The following is a 21,504-nucleotide window of genomic DNA, read 5'->3' on the forward strand; positions in this document are numbered from 1 at the left end:
ACTGTTTTTGTGTTGCGTACGTAAGGTATAAACCAGCCTTAATTGTTTTAGATGGGAAAGCAAGATGGCTATCAAATATGTGTAGATGAGTGTGTCATAGACCTTATTCTCACAAAGTATCCAAACACTTATATCTAATGCCGACATTCACCAGTAAAATGTCTCCCAATGCAAAGTTAACCATGTTTAGACAGTGATTTTGAGGAGAAAGCCTAGGCCTAAAACAATGTTGTTTAGGGTGGGCAGTTAAATAGGCCTTGGTGCTCCCCTTGACTTTTTCCACATTTTGTTGTGTCAGTGTGAATTTAAAATGGATTAAATTGAGATTTTTTGGTCACTGGCCTACACACAATACCCCATAATGTCAAAGTGGAATAATGTTTTTTACATGTATTTTTTTTAAAACATTTTTACAAATGAATTTTTTTTTTATTTTTCAATTTTCACCTCAAATATATACCCAAATCTAACTGCCTGTAGCTCAGGACCTGAAGCAAGGATATGCGTATTCTTGATACCATTTGAAAGGAAACACTTTGAAGTTTGTGGAAATGTGAAATGAATGTAGGAGAATATAACACATTAGATCTGGTAAAAGATAAAACATGGTACAAAAAATACATGTATTTTTTTCTATCTTTGAAATGCAAGAGAAAGGCTGTAATGTATTATTCCAGCCTTGGTAAATTTGATATCAAGAATGTCCAAATGTGCCTAATTGGTTTATTAGTAACTTTTCAAGTTCATAACTGTGCACTCTCCTCAAACAATAGCATGGTCATCTTTCACTCTAATAGCTACTGTAAATTGGACAGTGCAGTTAGATTAATAAGAATTTAAGCGTTCTGCCAATATCAGATATGTTTATATCCTGGGAAATGTTCTTGTTACTTACAACCTCATGCTAATCGCATTAGCCTACGTAAGCTCAACCGTCCCGTGGGGGACCCACCGATCCTGTGTAATAAAAAATGAAAAGCTGAATTGTCTTGAGACAATAAGTATTCAACACCTTTTGGTATGACAAGCCTAAAAAAAAAAGTTCAGGAGTAAAAATGTGCTTAACAAGTCAGAAGTTGCATGGACTCACTCTGTGTACGATAATGGTGTTTAACATGATTTTTGATTGACTACCTCATCTCTGTACCCCATACATACAATTATCTGTAAGTTCCCTCAGTCAAGCAGTGTGGTTGAATCTGGGTTTGAAATTCAAAGACCAGGAAGGTTTTCCAATGCCTCGTAAAGAAGGGCTCCTATTGGTAGATGGGTAAAATAACAAAACAGTCATTGAATATCCCTTTGAGCATGGTGACGCTATTAATTACACTTTGGCTGGTGTATCAATACACTCAGTCACTACAAAGATACAGGCGTCCTTCCTAACTCAGTTTCCGGAGAGGAAGGAATACACTCAGGGAGGCAAATGGTTACAGAGTTTATTGGCTGTGATAGGAGAAATCTGAAGATGGATCAACAGCACTGTATTTACTCTACAATACTAATTTAAATGACAGAGTGAATAGAAGGAAGCCTATACAGAATAAACATTTTCCAAAACATGCGTCTTGTTTGCAACAAGGCACTAAAGTAAAACTGCAAAAAATGTGTCAAAGAAATTAACTTTATGTCCTGAATATAATGTGTTATGTTTGGGGCAAATCCAACACATCACTGAGTACCACTCTTTGTATTTTCCATCATGGTGGTGGATGCTTCATGTAATGGGTGTGCTTGTCATCGGCAAGGATTAGGATTTTGCCTGTGCTTAGATCTATTCTGTTTCTTTTTATCCTAAAAAACTCCCTAAAGGGAAAACCTGGTTTAGTCTGCTTTCCAACAGACACTGGGAGATGAATTCACCTTTTTCAGCCGGACAATAACTGTTTTTGTTATTTTTCTCTGTGTAGCTTTATTGTTTTAGTTAGAACAATTTCCCCCTTTTGTTGTTATTCCGAGGTCCGTGCTCTCTGATTGGCTCAAAGTGAAGTTGGGATTTGATACTGTGATTTTTATTGCCATTCGATGTTCCTAACATATCTGCTGCAGAGGGACGAGAGCCATGAGGAAAACGAGTTTTGCACAGTCATGGTGGAAATAAATGTGCTGGAAACAAATTGGCTCTCTATTTAAAAGAATATGGAGAACAAGCTATGAAGGACAAATTCTGGAGTTTAATGTAGAATACTTTGAGAGAACACACTACTAGATGGGGTTGGGTGTCTGTCTGTCAGTTAGGCTATAGTTTACCTTTTGTGTTTGTTTTGTATCCTGCTCTCAAATTACTCCTCTGACGGGTGCTGTAGCGCTGGTTTTAGACTACAATCCTTTATTTAACATAAAGGCCTGTTTATTGCCTTACCTCCTCACGCCATTTGCATACACTGTACAGTATATAGACGTTCTTTTTTTTTCTTCTATTGTGTTATTGACTGTACGCTTGTTAATTCCATGTGTAACTCTGTGTTTGTGTCGCACTGCTTTGCTTTATCTTGGCCAGGTCGCAGTTGTAAATGAGAACTTGTTCTCAACTAGCCTACCTTGTGAAATATATATATGTATGTATATTTATTTATTTATTTATTTATTTCAAATTCACATGTCAGACACATACCTCCATTAAGTCGCTTCAGTCTCTTTTAGTATGTTAATCTGTCCTGTAGCCTAAACGGTACTTTGAGACATGTTTATGTCTTGCCGTATTTACTATCCAAATGGCCCATTTTCTGTTAACTTACAATGTCAGCCCAGCTATCAATCTCAAATCTCTGTCCACAGGCTGATTTGTGAGATATTTTGACTCTTAGCAAAAACTGCTTTCCAAGCAGAGGTGTCTGCTCTAATCACTGAATCATGCCTTAATTTCCACCCCATTGCCATCGAGGCAGATTGATAGTTTTGCTGGGTCGGGTGCTGCGAGAGACTTGCAGCCCAAGCGATTCTCCACAAGCAGTGCCTAATCAGAGTATTTCATTATGATAGTAGTATTCATCTTATCAAAATTTGTTGTATTGGAAGAGGAGTACTAGGTCTTTGAATGTGGCACAATGAGACCTATAGCCTATGATACACAAACACACTGGTCACTTTTCCTGATTATGTTGAATTGCAACGTGTGTTTTGAATTCCTACATCTTAGTCATGGGTTGGTGGATGTGTAGAAAGCTTATTTCCACATTTCATATCCCCTGTCCTTTGGGCTACATCTCCATAAATGCTTAGCTGGATTACTTCTCATGTTCTCAAACACTTGAGTTTGCAGTCCTCACTACAGATGATTTGACAGACCTGATCTGTCTCCTGTGAGATAATGCAGTACTATAGCTCAGCAAATGCCCTCTCTCTAGCGTTAGGAAAGTGCCTCATCAGATGGGCTTATAATTCAACATCAGCACAGCTTTTCTGGGAACATCAGATACGTACCTGTTAGGCATACCAGAATGCCACAGGCCTTGCAAGCATTACTTTGTGGTGTCATGCACAATGAACTTAGCTCCCTTTAGGTAACTGTCCAGTGTTTCCAGATTTCTATGAAATATACAATATGAGTGAAATAGTTTTCCTTCCATTTCAAAAATGTTTTTGTTAAAAAGCATCTTTTCTGTGTTGGAATGGTGAGGGTGTACCACAACAATGGTGTGGTCATAAAAAATATTCATGCGAGTTTAGGCTGTCCCCGAATAAAATTAACTCTTGGTCGACCAAGAGTTGTCTGTTCTGTTACCGAAATGTTTCATTTGTTTAGGAAAAACATTCCCTATTCCCTCAACCCTTGCTCTCTTTATGTGACAGGTATGACCAAAGACCAGTGGTGGGAAAAAGTACCCAATTATCATACTTAAGTAAAAGTAAAGATACCTTAAGAGAAAATGACTCCAGTGAAAGTGACCCAGTAAAATACTACTTGAGTAAAAGTCTAGAAGTATTTGGTTTGAAGTAAACTTAAGTATCAAAAGTAAATGAAATTGCTAAAATATACTTAAGTATCAAAAGTAAAAGTATAAATAATTTCATGTTCCTTATATTAGGCAAAACCAGACAGAAAAATGTGTATATATATATATATATATATATATATATATATATATATATATATATATATATATATGTGTATATATTTTATTTATTTATTTATTTATTTATTACATTACATTACAGATTGTCAGGGACACACTCCAACATAATTTACAAACGAAGCATTTGTGTTTAGTGAGTCCGCCAGATCAGAGGCAGTAGAGATGACCAGGCATGTTCTCTTGATAAGTGTGTGAATTGGACCATTTTCCTGTCCTGCTAAGCATTCAAAATGTAACGAGTACTTTTGGATGTCAGGGAAAATGTATGGAGTAAAAAGTACATTTATTTACTTTTTTATTTAATTTATTTATTTACCTCTCCTGGCAATATAAAAATTTGAATAAAAGCCTTCCAAGTATATTCGAATTGCCTCTTCGTTAATTCTCCTGACCCCACAAAAATTGTAATGTGAAAAGTAGATTTTCAGCCCGGGCCTAATATTCTAAGAATCGATTTGGGTTGGGCGGGCCTGGGTTTATGGTTTGCGTAACATTGTAACCTATGTTTGAGACCAACGCGTGGCTGTGTGAGAAGCACGCCAGTATCTCTCACATAACTAGAATGAGATTCACTTTCTATCATCTCTCTGCTCTGATAGACATGAGCCTGCAACTCTCATCTCTCCAGCGTTGCACTTAATCATTTATTTCCTTATAGAATCATAGCTGCCTGAAGGGTTCTGAACAGACTGCAGCACCCCTCAAAAATTGAAATACATTTGCCAAAGTTATAGAATTACTGCTGTCTGTTCAGAAATAAATGAAATCATTCAGAATAGCCTACTACACCATGATAAAGCCTATAATTTAGCCACAGAGGTTCAATATCTTAATTAAATGGCCGAGCTGTGGATTGTAGCCCAATAACAAGGAATAGCCTACAGTCGGGAACGCGCGGCAGATCTGTCAGTGAAAAAACAGCTGCAGACAAAACGGGCCTTAAGCAATATTTCAAATACAATCGAGGGAAAGCAAATGGCTCCTGCTGAAAAGAGAAGACTATGCTGTAGACTACCAAAAATATTTGTATCAAATTATTTTGTTTTACAAAAAAGAGCGAGCGAGTGAGTTGCGCATCATTGGGTGAGTCCGTGAAACTGGAAAGCATTTTTAGGACTAATTTCCTCCTCATATTGTAGCCTACAATGTGGCTCCACACACTTAGACCTAGGCTATTGATGGATTCAAGACAAGGTCGTTTTTATTGATCTCAGATTCTCGGTTTGTCCGTGTTGAAGTAGCCTGCCATTTCGATCATTTGTGTGGTATTAAAAAAAGATTATGCCAAAGTCTCCAGTCATGTAAAATGATGTAAAACTGCATGAAATTAGTTTATAAAAGGCCAAAATTTTACCCCATCCTAGGCTACAAATAAATGTCCCCATGTGTGCAACTTCTGTAAGTGCCTCTCTAATGCTCTATGCTATTATGCAAATGCAATGATATACATGCAATGCTTTATTATAAAGTTTATTTATAAATGTGTTTATGCGTTCGTTACCTCAGAACTCCCCAGGTCACCCCCGCCTCTCGCTCTCACTATTTGTTCCAGCACCTCCCAATTTACAAATGAAGCACTGAAGTTGTAATTTCCAAATGTTTAGTTCAGTTATGCTGCTTTGCTATCTAACAGCAAGGTTTGCATTAAATAGGCTCAATAGTTTTTACTGATGCATTTTGGCAATATTCAATTATATAAACAAAGGCATTCACTGTGAAAGTTGATAGGCTACATTTAGGCCATTCATATATAGCTTATGCGCAGCACTTAGTTAAATTTATTGAATCATTTATTGTTGCCCGAACCGCGAGCTGTCAAACGCAGACATTTCTCTCAAAACACAGGGATGTCAATTCGCACGGGCCTAGTATTGTCAGAGGACATTGGAGTTTGCCAAAAAACAGTAGGTTATTCTGGCTGGAGTTGTTACACTCATGCCATGTAAAAAAAAATACTGACATGGCAGATTCGGACAGAACTAAAATGACAGATATGGTGTTGTCATCGTGCACATAATTACATTTCCTGACCCCTCCCAGTAAAACCTATCCCATCCGAATATGGTACAATAGGGCCTGACTTATAGAATATCATACAATAAATTGGTTATAACAAACTGAACACGTAACACATGTGACAGCAAAATAGATGCAGAGGACGTGAAAAATAAACTGGGAATGGGGGAATGTTTACTGGTTGCTCAGGAGGTAAATGGAAAGTCAGATGGGTGGAATAAATTGACTAGTTGTGGAAAATACTGGAGAACAAGAAAAATAAGATAAGGAGCAAGAGCTGGGTGCATGTTCTGTGTGCCAAACAGGTGCTGTATAGAAAACAATATGATTTTTCTGACCCTTTGGTCAGAAGTTACGGTATTAAGACTAAACAGGATGCACTCTTGGGCCTACAGCTCAATGGTGGTTATCTTCTATGGGCTAGGTGGGACGTTAGCGTCCCACTCTATTCAACAGCCAGTGGATTCGCGTGGCGCAAAATACAAATACCTCAAATTCAATAATTTCAATATTTCAAACATACGACTATTTTACACCGTTTGAAAGATAAGACTCTCGTTAATCTAACCACATTGTCCGATTTCAAAAAGGCTTTACAGCGAAAGCAAAACATTAGATTATGTTAGGAGAGTACATAGCCACAAATAATCACACAGCCCCCTAGCCCAGACAGGTTATACAAGGCTGCTATTCTAGGGGTACTAATGACAATGATGTTACTTATGATCATAATAGTAACAAATATACATTACATTTTTTGGACAATTTGGAAGTGTAAACAACACTAAATAAATAATACCAGAGAGGCTGTACTAACGAAAAAAGTTTAAAGCCTTTATTACAGCAAAGCAAAGATTAAAAACAGCTGAATTTGAGAAGTTGTTTACTTGACATGTCATTCATTGCATGAGGCTTGGTGCTCACGGAATCAGTAGGCTATTAAACAATTGGCTAGTAGGCTATTAAACAGGGAACAGAAGCAGGATCTGTCTTATTTCTGTAGATATATTGTTGATAATGCCAGGCACATTTAACAGTTATGCTACTGATTATAGACATAATTAAGTTGGTTTCCTCTCTCACTTTTCTTAGACAATAAGACAAGGGCTGTTTTCTCATTTCCTCATTCTGCTACTGCCTCCGCCGCATTGTTCTCAACACCAATATGCTAGTTAACTTTGCTATTATGCACATAGCAACATGGTCTAGGAAAAGGCGCCAATTCAACAGCGCACTGATGTGTGTCTGAACCGTGGACTGTGACCACTATCCAATGCTGGAGAAAGCGCATTTGTTATAAAATAATAATATTTTTTATTAGTGTTGCATCATTGTTCTTATGTAATATAACCATATAAAATTTCAGTAGCACGTCTCAGACTGATGGACTGTGCCATCCCCATGGCCTCCACAATGCATCAGTCATTCGTAAAGTATTCAGACCCCTTAACTTTTTCCACATTTTGTTAGGTTACGGCCTTATTCTGACATGTATTAAATCCTTTTCCCCCCTCATCAATCTACACACAATACCCCATAATGACAAAGCAAAAACAGTTTTGCTGAAAGTTTTGCTAATTTATCAAATAAGAAAACTGATATCACATTTACACAAGTATTTAGACCCTTTACTCAGTTCTTTGTTATAACACATTTGGCAGTGATTACAGCCTTGAGTCTTCTTGGGTATGAAGCTGCACGCTTGGCACACCTGTATTTGGGGAGTTTCTCCAATTCTTCTCTGCAGATTATCTGTCAGGTTGGATGGAGAGCATTGAGGCACAGCTATTTTCAGGTCTCTCCAGAGATGTTCGATCGGGTTCAAGTCCGGGCTCTGTCTGGGCCACTCAAGGACTTTCACAGACTTGTCCCAAAGCTACTCCTGCGTTGTCCTGTTGGAAGGTGAACCTTCGCCCCAGTCTTGAGCTCTCTTGAGCAGGTTTTCATCAAGGATCTCTCAGTACTTTGCTCCGTTCATCTTTACCTCAATCCTGACTATAGAAAGCTAGATATACTCGCCTTTTGTTCTAATTTGATTAGTATTAGCTATCAACACTGCACTTTCAAATGGTGAATGCATGACGTTTAGCGCTTATAGATAGCTAGCTAATACAGCAAAAAAGAAATCACATGTTGTTGTGTGAAAGAAATATGTAGCCAAGGCTATATACAGTTGAAGTCGGAAGTTTACATACACCTTAGTCAAAGACATTTAAATTCAGTTTTTCACAATTCCTGACATTTAATCCTAGTAAACATTCCCTGTTTTAGGTAGAGAGAATGATTTATTTCAGATTTTATTTCTTTCATCACATTCCCAGTGGGTCAGAAGTTTACATACATACACTCAATTAGCATTTAGTAGCATTGCCTTTAAATTGTTTAGCTTGGGTCAAATGTTTCAGGTAGCCTTCCACAAGCTTCCCACAATAAATTGGGTGAAGTTTGGCCCATTCCTCCTGACAGAGCTGGTGTAACTGAGTCAGGTTTGTAGGCCTCCTTGCTTGCACACACTTTTTCAGTTCTGCCCACAAATGTTCTATAGGATTGAGGTCAGGGCTTTGTGATGGCCACTCCAATACCTTGACTTTGTTGTCCTTAAGCCATTTTGCCACAACTTTGGAAGTATGCTTGGGGTCATTGTCCATTTGGAAGACCCATTTGCAACCAAGCTTTAACTTCCTGACTGATGTTGCTTCAATATATCCACATAATTTTCCTACCTCATGATGGTATCTATTTTGTGCACCAGTCCTTCCTGCAGCAAAGCACCCCCACAACATGATGCTGCCACCCCCGTGCGTCACGGTTGGGATGGTGTTCTTCGGCTTGCAAGCCTCCCCCTTTTTCCTCCAAACATAATGATGGTCATTGTGGCCAAATAGTTCTATTTTTGTTTCATCAGACCAGAGGACGTTTCTCCAAAAAGTACGATCTTTGTCCCCATATGCAGTTGCAAAACGTAGTCTGGCATTTTTATGGAGGTTTTGGAGCAGTGGCTTCTTCCTTGCTGAGCGGCCTTTCAGGTTATGTCGATATAGGACTCGTTTTACTGTGGATATAGATACTATTGTGCCTGTTTCCTCCAGCATCTCCACAAGGTCCTTTGATGCTGTACTGGGATTGCTTTGCACTTTTCGCACCAAAGTACGTTCATCTCTAGGAGACAGAACGCGTCTCCTTCCTGAGCAGTTTGACGGCTGCGTGGTCCCATGGTGTTTATCCTTGCGTACTATTGTTTGTACAGATGAACGTGGCACCTTCAGGCATTTGGAAATTGCTCACAAGGATGAACCAGACTTGTGGAGGTCTACATTTTTTTTTCTGAGGTCTTGGCTGATTTCTTTTGATTTTCCCCATGATGTCAAGCAAAGAGGCACTGAGTTTGAAGGTATGCCTTGAAATACATCCACAGGTACACCTCCAATTGACTCAAATTATGTCAATTAGCCTATCAGAAGCTTCTAAAGCCATGACATCATTTTCCAATCTGTTTAAAGGCACAGTCAACTTCGTGTATGTAAACTTGTGACCCACTGGAATTGTGATACAGTGAATTATAAGTGAAATGATCTGTCTGTAAATAATTGTTGGGAAAATGACTTGTGTCATGCACAAAGTAGATGTCCTAACCGACTTGCCAAAACTATAGTTTGTTAACAAGAAATATGTGGAGTGGTTGAAAAACGAGTTTTAATGACTCCAACCTAAGTGTATGTAAACTTCCGACTTCAACTGTAGACTGACCAGGTGAATCCAGGTGAAAGCTATGATCCCTTATTGATGTCACTTGTTAAATCCACTTGAAATCAGTGTAGATGAAGGGGAGGAGACAGGTTAAAGAAGGATTTTTAAGCCTTGAGACAATTGAGACATGGATTGTGTATGTGTGCCATTCAGAGGGTGAATGGGCAAGATAAGAGTCTTTGAACGGGGTATGGTAGTAGGTTCCAGGCGCACAGGTTTGTGTGTCAAGAGCTGTAAAGCTACTGGGTTTTTCCACAAATGGTCCACCACCCAAACGACATCCAGCCAACTTGACACAACTGTGGGATGCATTGGAGTCAAAATGGCCCAGCATCACTGTGGAACGCTTTCGACACCTTGTAGAGTCCATGCCCCAATGAATCAAAGCTGTTCTGAGAGCAAAAGGGGGTTGCAACTCAATATTAGGAAGGTGTACATAATGTTCTAAACTCTCAGCGCATACTAACCCATTCTCTGTGCGGGACTGCAAGGACCTACCAGCTACCACTTGTTTGTTACTGTGCTGGAAAAATTACGTGTCATGCACAAAGTAGATGTCCTAACTGACTTGCCAAAACTATAGTTTGTTAACAAGAAATTTGTGGAGTGGTTGAAAAACAAGTTTTAATTACTCCAACCTAAGTGTATGTAAACTTCTGACTTCAACTGTACATTAGTGTGTTGACGCTAGCTAATGAAAGTATTTTAAAATTTTAAATTGTACCTTTATTTAACTAGGCAAAGGAACAGTGGGTTAACTACCTTGTTCAGGGGCAGAACGACAGATTTGTACCTTGTCAGCTCTGGGATTCGATCTGGCAACCTTTCGGTTAAGAGGTGAAAAATCTGTCTACGTGCCCATGAGCAAGGCACTGAACGTAATTGCTCCTATAACTCCTATAAGTCTGGATAAGAGCATCGGCTAAATTACTAAAATGTCACGGTATCTAGTATTAATGTACCAAGTTTCATAATTTTATCATAAAATACCCAATTTTGGGTATATTTGGTTCTTATCCAAGTGGTTCAGCAGTGGGGGATGGTCATGGTTACTCCTGTTTGCTGAGCCTGCTGCCAGTACCAGTTAGAGTGATGGCCGGACCAGAGTGAAAGCTCTGAGGGAGTTTACAATCCCAGGAGATCTCTCGCACAGGACCCCTTTACCCCCTAAGCTGCTTACTTCATCAGAGAGCTGCTGTTGAAAAGTCTCTCTAAGTCCTACAAGTGCCTCCAACAGAAAGGAGGCTCAGTTTTGCCTGAAGGAGAGCTTATTGTCACATTCTGCAGTAGATGTGACGTAGAGGTGTAGATTCAACACAGAAATGCCACTGTTGGTGTTTGTGCGTTTTCCTTGTATTCATACTTCCATATGCGACGTAGTTATCAAGCGCTAGTTAGCGCTTTCATTAGCTAGCATCAACACACTCATGTATATAGCCTTGGCTGCATGTTTTTTTCACAACGACATGTAATTTCTTTCTTGCTGCATTAGCTAGCTGTCTATAAGCGCTAAACGTCATGCATTCACCATTTGAAAGTGCAGTGTTGATAGCTAATACTAATCAAATTAGAACAAAAGGCGAGTATATCTAGCTTTCTATAGTGATTACCAATTGTGTTAATTGACTAGCAACAGTAGTTGCTATCTAGATACAAGAGACAACTGATCATTATGACTTAGCCTAAAGGCCATGATTTAATTATTGTGAATATCTAGATTATCGAATGCATTTCTTCTTGCACATACCCTCATCTTTTTAAAATATTTGTTATACATAGAGCACATACACTGAGTATACCAAACATTAGGAACACCTTCCTAATATTGAGTTGCACCCCCTCCCCTTTTACTCTCAGAACAGACTCATTTTGTCAGGGCATGGACTCTACAAGGGGTTGAAAGCGTTCCACAGGGATGCTGGCCCATGTTGACTCCAATGCTTGCCACAGTGTGTCAAGTTGGCTGGATGTCCTATGGGTGGTGAACCAGGGAATGGAGGGTTGGAGAGGGAAGTGGGGAATGGTTCACAGGGGGAACCGTGGGGGGGGGGGGGGGCTTATTAACACTAAAGATAACAATTACATAATTAATAATGCTTTTTTTTATTTACGATGGCAATGCTAGCTATTCTCTCTTGGAATCTGAAAGGCCTAAACGGTCCTATGAAATGTTCCAGCTGTCTTGATATCCTAGCAAGAAACCATGTTGATATAGCAATGCTCCAAGAAACATACCTGGTTCAAAAGGACTCGCATAGAATAGAGAACCATTTGTACAAACTGGCTGCTTTTTCATCAGCCCCAAACAAAACTAAAAGTGTCATTATAATGATGCATAAAGGCTAACTAACTAAAAAGTTGGTCACAAAAAAGAGAACTGATCATTGATTCTTAAGATGTTTGCCCGGAGTGGACATGTTACCAATGGTAATTGTCCGCACTGTCTGGGGTGGGAACTCTCCTTTCTGTAGAGTCTGTGAAACTGTGCATGTGCACGGCACACACAACCTCAAATTAGTAATTTTTAACAAACTTGTTCAAATTGTCATAGCAGTATTAGCTAGGCAAGCTTGAATTACAAATAAGCCTTGTGTGGTTAGCTGCTTTTTCAATTTACCGACACTTTTAGGCAATAGATTTCCATTAAAAAAAATACAATTACCCTATCTACTTTAGCCTTGTTCACACAGCAGGCCTTAATGCTCAAATCCATTTTGAAATACTGACTGTTCAAACAGTAAGTTACAAGTGATGAAATTGCATTTGTGTGTATTCAGACCGCGGTTATTTGCTGACATGGCTATGCTAGTTTTCATAGTAACGACGGGTGTGTGCGCAGTGGTGTAGGTTGATTGGTGGTGCTCGTGCTTCCTATCAAAACGAGTCATTTTTGGCTAACCACAGCAGTCAACTAGCTAGCTAGGTAGCTATTCAACTTTCTAGCACTTTCTCTAATTTGTTTGTAAACAATTAACAAGCTAGTTAGCTACCACATGTTCTCGTCAAACTGTCAACAGAGTAGCTAGAAAGCAACAAAATATGCCAAATAACAGTCTAAAAACCACTTGAGGGAAAATAAATCGCATGGCCAGGAGTCAGATTTGTAAGTCGCTTGAAATATCTCATTCCATTTGCTTTTGGGCTGTTCAGACTGCAGCAAAAAAATATTTAAATCGGATGTGCCAAAAAATAGGATTTGAGTCACTTCAAACTGCCAGTGTGAACAAGGTTTTAGTGAACGAATAAAACTGAAAACCATAACCGTAGACTTAACATACTACATGTTCTTGTTTTACAGGTTTCCCCATCTTTTCTCAGATATCCACAATGGCCACTAAGGTCCTGGATGTTCCTTCCACACCTTGCCCTACCTCTTCGTGATTGAACAGCTGCTGACTGACCAGAGAGGTGATATATGTCAGTGTTGCCATGACTTAAAGACGTCATCAATCAAAGATGGAGAAAAAGAAAATGTGCCCCCGTCTGCTGGACTACCTGGTGGTGGTCGGAGCCAGGTGAGGACTTAACAGTCCAATCCCAAACTGATTCCTACTACCTCACATTATATTGTTAGGCCTTTGTTTTTGTGTTTTTTTTTTTTATACAATACTGTTTCTATGCCCATTTCTCCCTCCATCCTACCTTCCAGGCAGCCCAGCACTGATACCGGGTCCCAGACCCCCCAGCTCCTTCGCCGCTACCCGCTGGAGGACCACCCGGACTTCCCTCTGTCCCCGGACGTGGTCTTCTTCTGTCAGCCTGAGGGATGCCAGAGCATCCGGCAGCGCCGGGTCAGCCTGCGAGACGACGCCTCCTTCGTCTTCGCACTCACTGATAAAGACTCGGGCATCACGCGCTACGGTGTCTGCGTCAACTTCTACCGCTCCTTCCAGCGTGGGGGGCACCGCCGTGACAAGGCGGGTAGCGGTGGAACGGCGGCACAGACAGCGGAAGCGACCAGCGAGGGTTCCGATGGCAGCGGTGGCTGCCCCACTGCCTCCACGTTGCCGACACCTGCCAGTGCCGACACAACAGCCACATCTGCGCCAGGCACGGAGCCGGGACCGCCCGGTGGTGAGCCAAATGCTGGCAGGTCCCCTCGGCACAAACGCAGCACTGCCAAAATGGTCAATCGGAACCGCGACAGCACGCTGACCTCGCTGTGCATGATCAGCCACTACCCCTTTTTCTCCACCTTTAGGGAGTGCCTGTACATCCTCAAGAGAATGGTGGACTGCTGCAGCCACAGGTTGACCCAGCGCGCCGGCCTGCCCCGCGCAACTCAGAGGTGAGACCTACGCATGGTGCCAGGCTTATCAAACAATGGAGCCCCCTGCTTTCCATAATTTCTTTCAGGAGATTCAGTTGAGTAAAATCACAACGTTGCTAAAACTATCCTAAAACTACCCAGACTAGAACACTTCCAACCATAGGCCTATCCCTACCAAAAATGTGATTCAAAGGTATGTGGTCAATAGTTTTTTATTTAGGCTGTTTTTATTTTAAACCACCCAGCTCAGTTGCAACCACAAGTGGTTGACCACCTCTATTTGAAAGCAAGAAAAGATGAGTTTAGTATTAGTCGTAAGCACTTATCTTGGAAGATCTGTTTGCAAAACCTTCTAAATTCCTGTTTATAAATCCAGAGCTGATATTTGGGATCTGGTCAGAGTATGATACATTTTAAATCCATATCAACGTCCAGAACAGATTCAGTATGATCTGGTTGTAATATACACAGCCCAAAACAAGCATTTTTATTTGAGTATTTGAATGATTATTTGTTAAAAAAAAATTACAAAAAAAACAGTCAACCAAATTGTATTTGAAAGTATTCATGAAAAAAAATATTATGCATGGGAATGTATTTGAGTTTTTTCACATACATTCCAATACTCAACTACTTGTTTTTTAAAATAAAAGTTATTGAGTTAATGAATTGGGAATAAAAACAGTAATGGACAATGTACCAATTTCTTATGGCCTTTCAACCCCACTCATGACATTTAATGGACTAAATGGAATTGCCCAACTCATTACATTTTTAAACAACACTATGGTCTGAAAGGCCAGAGGATTTGACCTTCAATTCTTGACACTACGTCAACATGGCCTTGCCTCGTTCCCTTTTGTGGGGTCTCCTAACAAATGCTGCAGGAAATGCGTGGTTCCCCTGCTCTCGAAGACACACATGCACACTGGCACATGGCCTATCATGCTGCTGTCAGCTGGTCTTCATGCAAGGTCATTGATGAAGATCCGACAACATGGTGTGCATGCACCTTTACGCACACAGGATATGAGACATTCCCATGCAAAAGCATTTAGTTTTACATGCAATAAGCAAAATGTGAATTATTTTAACACAAGTTCTATTATGTTTCCTTAGAGATTATATTGAAAATATGGCTGCAATTGGAACTTATTATTTTAATCATTTTAACCTATTTATTTGCTGTAGGCAGCCTGTCTTGTTTGAGCAGTGTGGAGAAGAGCGTTGCGGTGAAACACTGTTAGACATTTTATTTATTTTAGATTTTCTTTTAGTTCCACTGGTGCTCCCAAAATAAAACCCCAGGTTGTACAGCAAAATATTTAGTCGTATATGCGTCCAAATTGGTGAGCACTTTTGAGCCCTGGCTGTGCTGCCTTACATAACACTGTGTCAGTCTACTGCGTTGCAGGTTGCTGCTGCTACACACAGGCACATACAAACGCGCACACAGTCACACTTCCCCACTCCCTATAAGTCTCTGACATGCACCAACACACACACACACACACACACACACACACACACACACACACACACACACACACACACACACAGTGCTCGGCTGACAGATTGAGGTCTCTGACTGCCTTCAGGGAGCAGCTGCAGTGGGCGGTGGCCCAGGGCGAGCTCTGACGAGCTAATGATTAATCTCCCTACTTCGCTAACAGACGCCAGGCCACTGCAAAGAGGGTTTATTGCCGCCAGGTTGTGTGTAAGGGTGTGTACGTTCAGAGTGGAGGGCTCTCGACATATCGGCGGCCTATATCGGCGTCTTGTTTGCTCATTACACAATGACAACTTACAGTAGAATGCACAGGGAATGGTGCTTTGTCTGTGTAAATGTAGTTATAAGGTTTTGATGATGTAGCGCTCGCCTAATATTCTAATAATTTATGTAAACAGGTGAAGTTGCGGTACGGTTTGATTATCTCCCAGGATGTGCTTGCTTTTATCACCTGTTGAGAAATATGATTGTGATATGATTTGTTGACTGTCTCCTGTCAGGGACACCATTTCCCTCTGCATGTCACAGAGGCCTCTCCATGTGTATCTAAACTGTCTGTTGTTAGTTTGTTGACTGACTTGTCATTCTCCCATCAGGGACACCATGTGGCGCGTGTTCACGGGAGCACTGTTGGTTGAGGAGAAGGGCAGCCAGCTGCTGGCTGACCTGCGGGAGATCGAGTCCTGGGTCTACCGCCTCCTGCGCTCTCCGGTGCCCGTGGCGGGCCAACGGCGCGTAGATGTGGAGGTGCTGCCCCACGAGATGCAGCCGGCACTCACCTTTGCCCTGCCCGACAACTCTCGCTTCTCCATGGTGGACTTTCCCCTGCACCTGCCCCTGGAGTTGCTGGGTGTGGATGCCTGCCTCATGGTGCTCAGCTGCATCCTGCTGGAGCACAAGGTTAGGGGAAAGGGCTGACGTTTTGAATGGAGTTTACCCTGAGAACTACTTTATAGCCGTGTTTGAGAGCTTCAAATCTGCAACTGAGCAGACTGATCTACAAATCATAATAAGTAGTTATTTAGGATACAAAGTGATTTGTCGATCAGTCAGTTGGCGCAGTCGGTGATCAGCCGACTTTAAAGGCAAGTCGAGACTGACTGATCTACAAATCACCTTGCATCATAAATAACTATCAATATTATTTGTAGATCAGTCAGTCACGATTTAACCCATGATATATCAAGGTTTTGATACTCACGAACACGGCCTCTGCCTTTAAATATGGCTATTGCCCAGTCACAAATCAACCCATTGCCTTCTAGGTGTGTCAGTGGAATGAGTACTGTTGTGTGTTCCTGCCCTCAACAGCTATATGTTAGCTGTGTGAACGATGGACAATTTTGCTTAATGTTTAAACTGCCATTTTTTCCCCCGTTTAACTATCTTTTTTTTAAATCATAAAATTCGATGTCAATTCACAATGCAGAATAATATTCCCATTACGTATGTAGTAGTAGACAAATATGGGAAGAAAGTTGGCGCGGCCAAATGCAAGCTACTGTGCAACTCTATTCAGGTAGGATGCAATTTTGTAACTTTTTAATTTATTTTTAATTTATAATACTTTTTTAGCATTATCATTACTGTATCTCATTGTTATTGTAATGCATATTTATCTAAACTAGTTCTTTAAATATGCAAAACGTGTTTTTGTTTTTATTCCGTTGAGACATTTTCGTTGGCTAAATTAAGTTCGATCTGTCTTTTTAATTGTGTGCTCTGTATTTCGTTTAAGATTAGTTCAAAGTAGGCCTATTGTAAAATAAATATAATTAACCTATTGCTGTCATTTGTTGGGTACGGTAGGCACTAGCCTTTCTTGGTAATTGCAGCAATACAGACTGTTCAAAACGTATGAGATTTGTTTTATTCGGAGTAATTTTTTGGGCCAAATTAAATTCCAACTGTAATGTTTGCTCCAATATACTATTCTGCTTCTATTTTCCATGTAAAAGTTTGACTTACTTTTGATACTGTATTGCACTAATGAACTTTAGAAACTTTTGAAGGTGTGGGTATTAGCCTGTTATACTGCAGGCCGATGCTCTTCCTGACTCCAACAGTTGAACTTGATGTGAGGAAGAATGTTTTAGGCCTACCAGAGTTACTAAGCTTCTCTTACTTTGTTACTGTATATATAAAATCCAAAGTTTGGACACACCTACTCAGTCAAGGGTTTTTATTTTTACTATTTTCTACATTGTAGAATAATAGTGGACATAAACTATGAAATAACACATTGAATCACATTGTAGAATAATAGTGAAGACATCACAACTATGAAATAGTTTTATATTTGAGATTCTTCAAATAGCCACCCTTTGCCTTGATGACAGCTTTGTACATGCTTGGCATTCTCTTAACCAGCTTCACTTGGAATGCTTTTCCAAATGTCTTGAAGGAGTTCCCACAAATACTGAGCACTTGTTCACTGCTTTTCCTTCACTCTGCGGTCCAACTCATCCCAAACCATCTCAATTGGGTTGAGGTCAGGTGATTGTGGAGGCCAGGTCATCTGATGCAGCACTCATCACTCTCCTTCTTGGTTAAATAGCCCTTACACAGCCTGGAGGTGTGTTGGGTCATTGTCCTGTTGAAAAACAAATGATAGTCCCACTATGCGCAAACCAGATGGGATGGCGTATTGCTGCAGAATGCTGTGGTAGCCATGCTGGTTAAGAGTGCCTTGATTTCTAAATAAATCACTGACAGTGTCACCAACAAAGCACCCACACACCATCAAATACTTCACGGTGGGAACTACACATGCGGAGATCAACCGTTCACGTACTCTGCATCTCTTCTTATTGGTGACCTTTTAGTAGTTGTGTCTTTGCAGCAATTCGACCATGAAGGCCTGATTTCAGTCTTCCCTGAACAGTTGATGTTGAGATGTGTCTGTTACTTGAACTCTGTGAAGCATTTATTTGGGTCAATTTCCGCAACGTCTAGGAGCGTTGAAGCGTGACGCTAAATGTCTCTGCTGTCTTGCATCGTGCTCATCTCATCTGCGGTGCTGCTCGTTGTAAGGTAGTCTCGCTAAGTCTGCCTTAAAGTGAATCCTTCCTATTAGGCAAAACACAGATATACAGTACCAGTCAAAAGTTTGGACACCTACTCATTCCAGGGTTTTTCTTAATTTTTTACTATTTTCTACTTTGTAGAATAATAGTGAAGACACCAAAACTATGAAATAACACATGGAATCATGTAGTAACCAAAAAATTGTTAAACAAATCAAAAAACTCTTGACATTCTCAACCAGCTTCATGAGGTAGTCACCTGGAATGCATTTCAATTAACAGGTGTGTCTTGTTAAAAGTTACATATATTTTGATTTAACACTTCTGTTTTTTGGTTACTACGTGATTCGATATGTACAGTTGAAACCGAGTTTACATATAGTTTACATACACCTTAGCTAAATACATTTAAACTCAGTTTTACACAATTCCTGACATTTGATCCTAGTAAAAATTCTGTCTTAGGTCAGTTAGGTCACCGCTTTATTTTAAGAATGTGAAATGTCAGAATAATAGTAGAGAGAAGGATTTATTTCAGCTTTTATTTCTTTCATCACATTCCCAGTGGGTCAGAAGTTTACATACACTCAATTAGTATTTAGTAGCATTGCCTTTAAATTGTTTAACTTGGGTCAAACGTTTCGGGTAGCCTTCCACAAGCTTCCCACAATAAGTTGGGCAAATTTTGGCCCATTCCTCCTGACAGAGCTGGTGTAACTGAGTCAGGTTTGTAGGCCTCCTTGCTCGCACACGCTTTTTCTGTTCTGCCCACAAATGTTCTATAGGATTGAGGTCAGGGCTTTGTGATGGCCACTCCAATACCTTGACTTTGTTGTCCTTAAGCCATTTTGCCACAACTTTGGAAGTATGCTTGGGGTCATTGTCCATTTGGAAGATCCATTTGCGACCAAGCTTGAACTTCCTGACCGATGTCTTGAGATGTTGCTTCAATATATCCACATCATTTTCCTACCTCATGATGCCATCTATTTTGTGAAGTGCACCAGCCCCTCCTGCAGCAAAGCACCCCCACAACATGATGCTGCCACCCCCGTGCTTCACGGTTGGGACAGTGTTCTTCGGGCTTGCAAGCCTCCCCCTTTTTCCTCTAAACATAACGATGGTCATTATTGCCAAACAGTTCTATTTTTGTTTCATCAGACCAGAGGACATTTCTCCAAAAAGTATGATCTTTGTCCCCATATGCAGTTGCAAACCGTAGTCTGGCTTTTTTATGACGGTTTTGAAGCAGTAGCTTCTTCCTTGCTGAGCGGCCTTTCAGGTTATGTTGATATAGGACTCGTTTTACAGTGGATTTAGATACCTTTGTACCGGTTTCCTCCAGCATCTTCACAAGGTCCTTTGCTGCTGTTCTGGGATTGATTTGCACTTTTCGCAACAAAGGACGTTCATCTCGAGGAGACAGAATGCCTCTCCTTCCTGAGCGGTATGACGGCTGCGTGGTCCCATGGTGTTTATACTTGCGTACTATTGTTTGTACAGATGAACGTGGTACCTTCAGGCGTTTTGTAAATGGCTCCCAAGGATGAACCAGACTTGTGGAGGTCTACATTTTATTTTTCTGAGGTCTTGGCTGATTTCTTTTGATTTTTCCTGTGATGTCAAGCAAAGAGGCACTGAGTTTGAAGGTATACCTTGAAATGCTTCCACAGGTACACCTCCAATTGAGTCAATTGATGTCAATTAGCCTATCAGAAGCGTCTGTAAACTTCCGAATTCAATTGTATGTATGTATGTATGTATAAATATCATACAGTGGACGCCTAGGCCTATGCATGCAAGGCCCTGATGCATTTAGTGCTCAAATTTGAATCTTCACGGTCACTTGTCTGGCAGCAAATTTTCCCAACGGACCGCAGTCAAATACCCTTGAAAGCGTCTCGGCTACGGCATGTTTGTTTGTAAGGGTACACTATGGAACTGTCAATCAAATAATCTTAAACTGCCTGCGGTCTCCACGCAAACCACTCTCTCCTAAAAAACTACTTTTAAAGTTTGTTAAATACTGTGAATTAGCAAGACAATTAGTAGAAAGAAAACACATTTTCATCTATGAATCGACTCCTAAGATCCAGTATCCTTGGCGCGAAGGAGGCTGATTAGTTGGCGTAGTTTCGAGAACACAAACACTCGCATCTTTCATAGTTAGCTAGAGAGGGACGGAGAGAGAGGGGAGGGGCACAGTATAGGCAGGTCGGATACCAACCAGACTGTCAGATCTGTGCACTAGGCCTGTCTATCAGCAGTCAAAGCTGTATCTCGCTATGGAACGCTGTATTTCACAATTTCTTGGCTTGCAATGTCTCGCAACTTCAGTAAAGCAGAGCCTATCATCAATGAATAGGCTAGGATATTCTACATCCAACAGACTAAACACACACTCGCATCATTAGCGAAATTGCAGGCGAGCCAGCAAGAAAAATATAAATAATAATAATAATGGCGCTAGGGTTTTTTCTTTACGTTAAGGATCCCAATATCGTTTCAATATTTAAACGTTCTCACCTATTATATGTCCAACTCTTGATATTGAATTAAATGGCCAACTCAAAAACTTTGAAAACAATCTCACTGGATTATTGAAGACCTAGTCCCACACTACCCATACACTGATTTTATATATAGCAGGGGTATTCAACTCTTACCCTACAAGGTGCGGAGCCTGCTGTTTTTTTCTGTTCTACCTGATAATTAATTGCAACCACCTGGTGTCCCAGGTCTAAATCAGTGTCTGATTAGAGGGGAACAATGGGGAAGAAAGCAGTAGAACTGGCTTCGAGGTCCAGGATATATTGTATACTACTCTATACTCTAAACTGTGTCAGGTTACCCTTGAAG

At 40.5% G+C, this 21,504-nt stretch overlaps 1 protein-coding gene across 18 annotated transcripts in view; it reads left to right on the forward strand.

The window, feature by feature from the left end:
• Positions 1 to 21,504, forward strand: part of LOC106587089 (MAP kinase-activating death domain protein) — a 77,924-nt gene that overhangs the window by 7,013 nt on the left and 49,407 nt on the right. For all 18 annotated transcript variants that reach the window (XR_014382810.1, XR_006762141.2, XR_006762143.2 and 15 more), the window contains exons 2-4: positions 13,138 to 13,354; positions 13,489 to 14,127; positions 16,216 to 16,519. Coding sequence is in view for 13 of the 18 variants with exons in the window: in XM_082969364.1 (XP_082825490.1) it covers positions 13,296 to 13,354; positions 13,489 to 14,127; positions 16,216 to 16,519 (1,002 nt within the window). In the remaining 5 variants the exon portion in view is untranslated. The remainder of the gene's footprint in view (positions 1 to 13,137; positions 13,355 to 13,488; positions 14,128 to 16,215; positions 16,520 to 21,504) is intronic.

The sequence above is a fragment of the Salmo salar genome, chromosome 26 (assembly GCF_965601325.2).
Source record: "Salmo salar chromosome 26, fSalSal1, whole genome shotgun sequence".
In the NCBI taxonomy this organism is placed as follows: domain Eukaryota; kingdom Metazoa; phylum Chordata; class Actinopteri; order Salmoniformes; family Salmonidae; genus Salmo; species Salmo salar.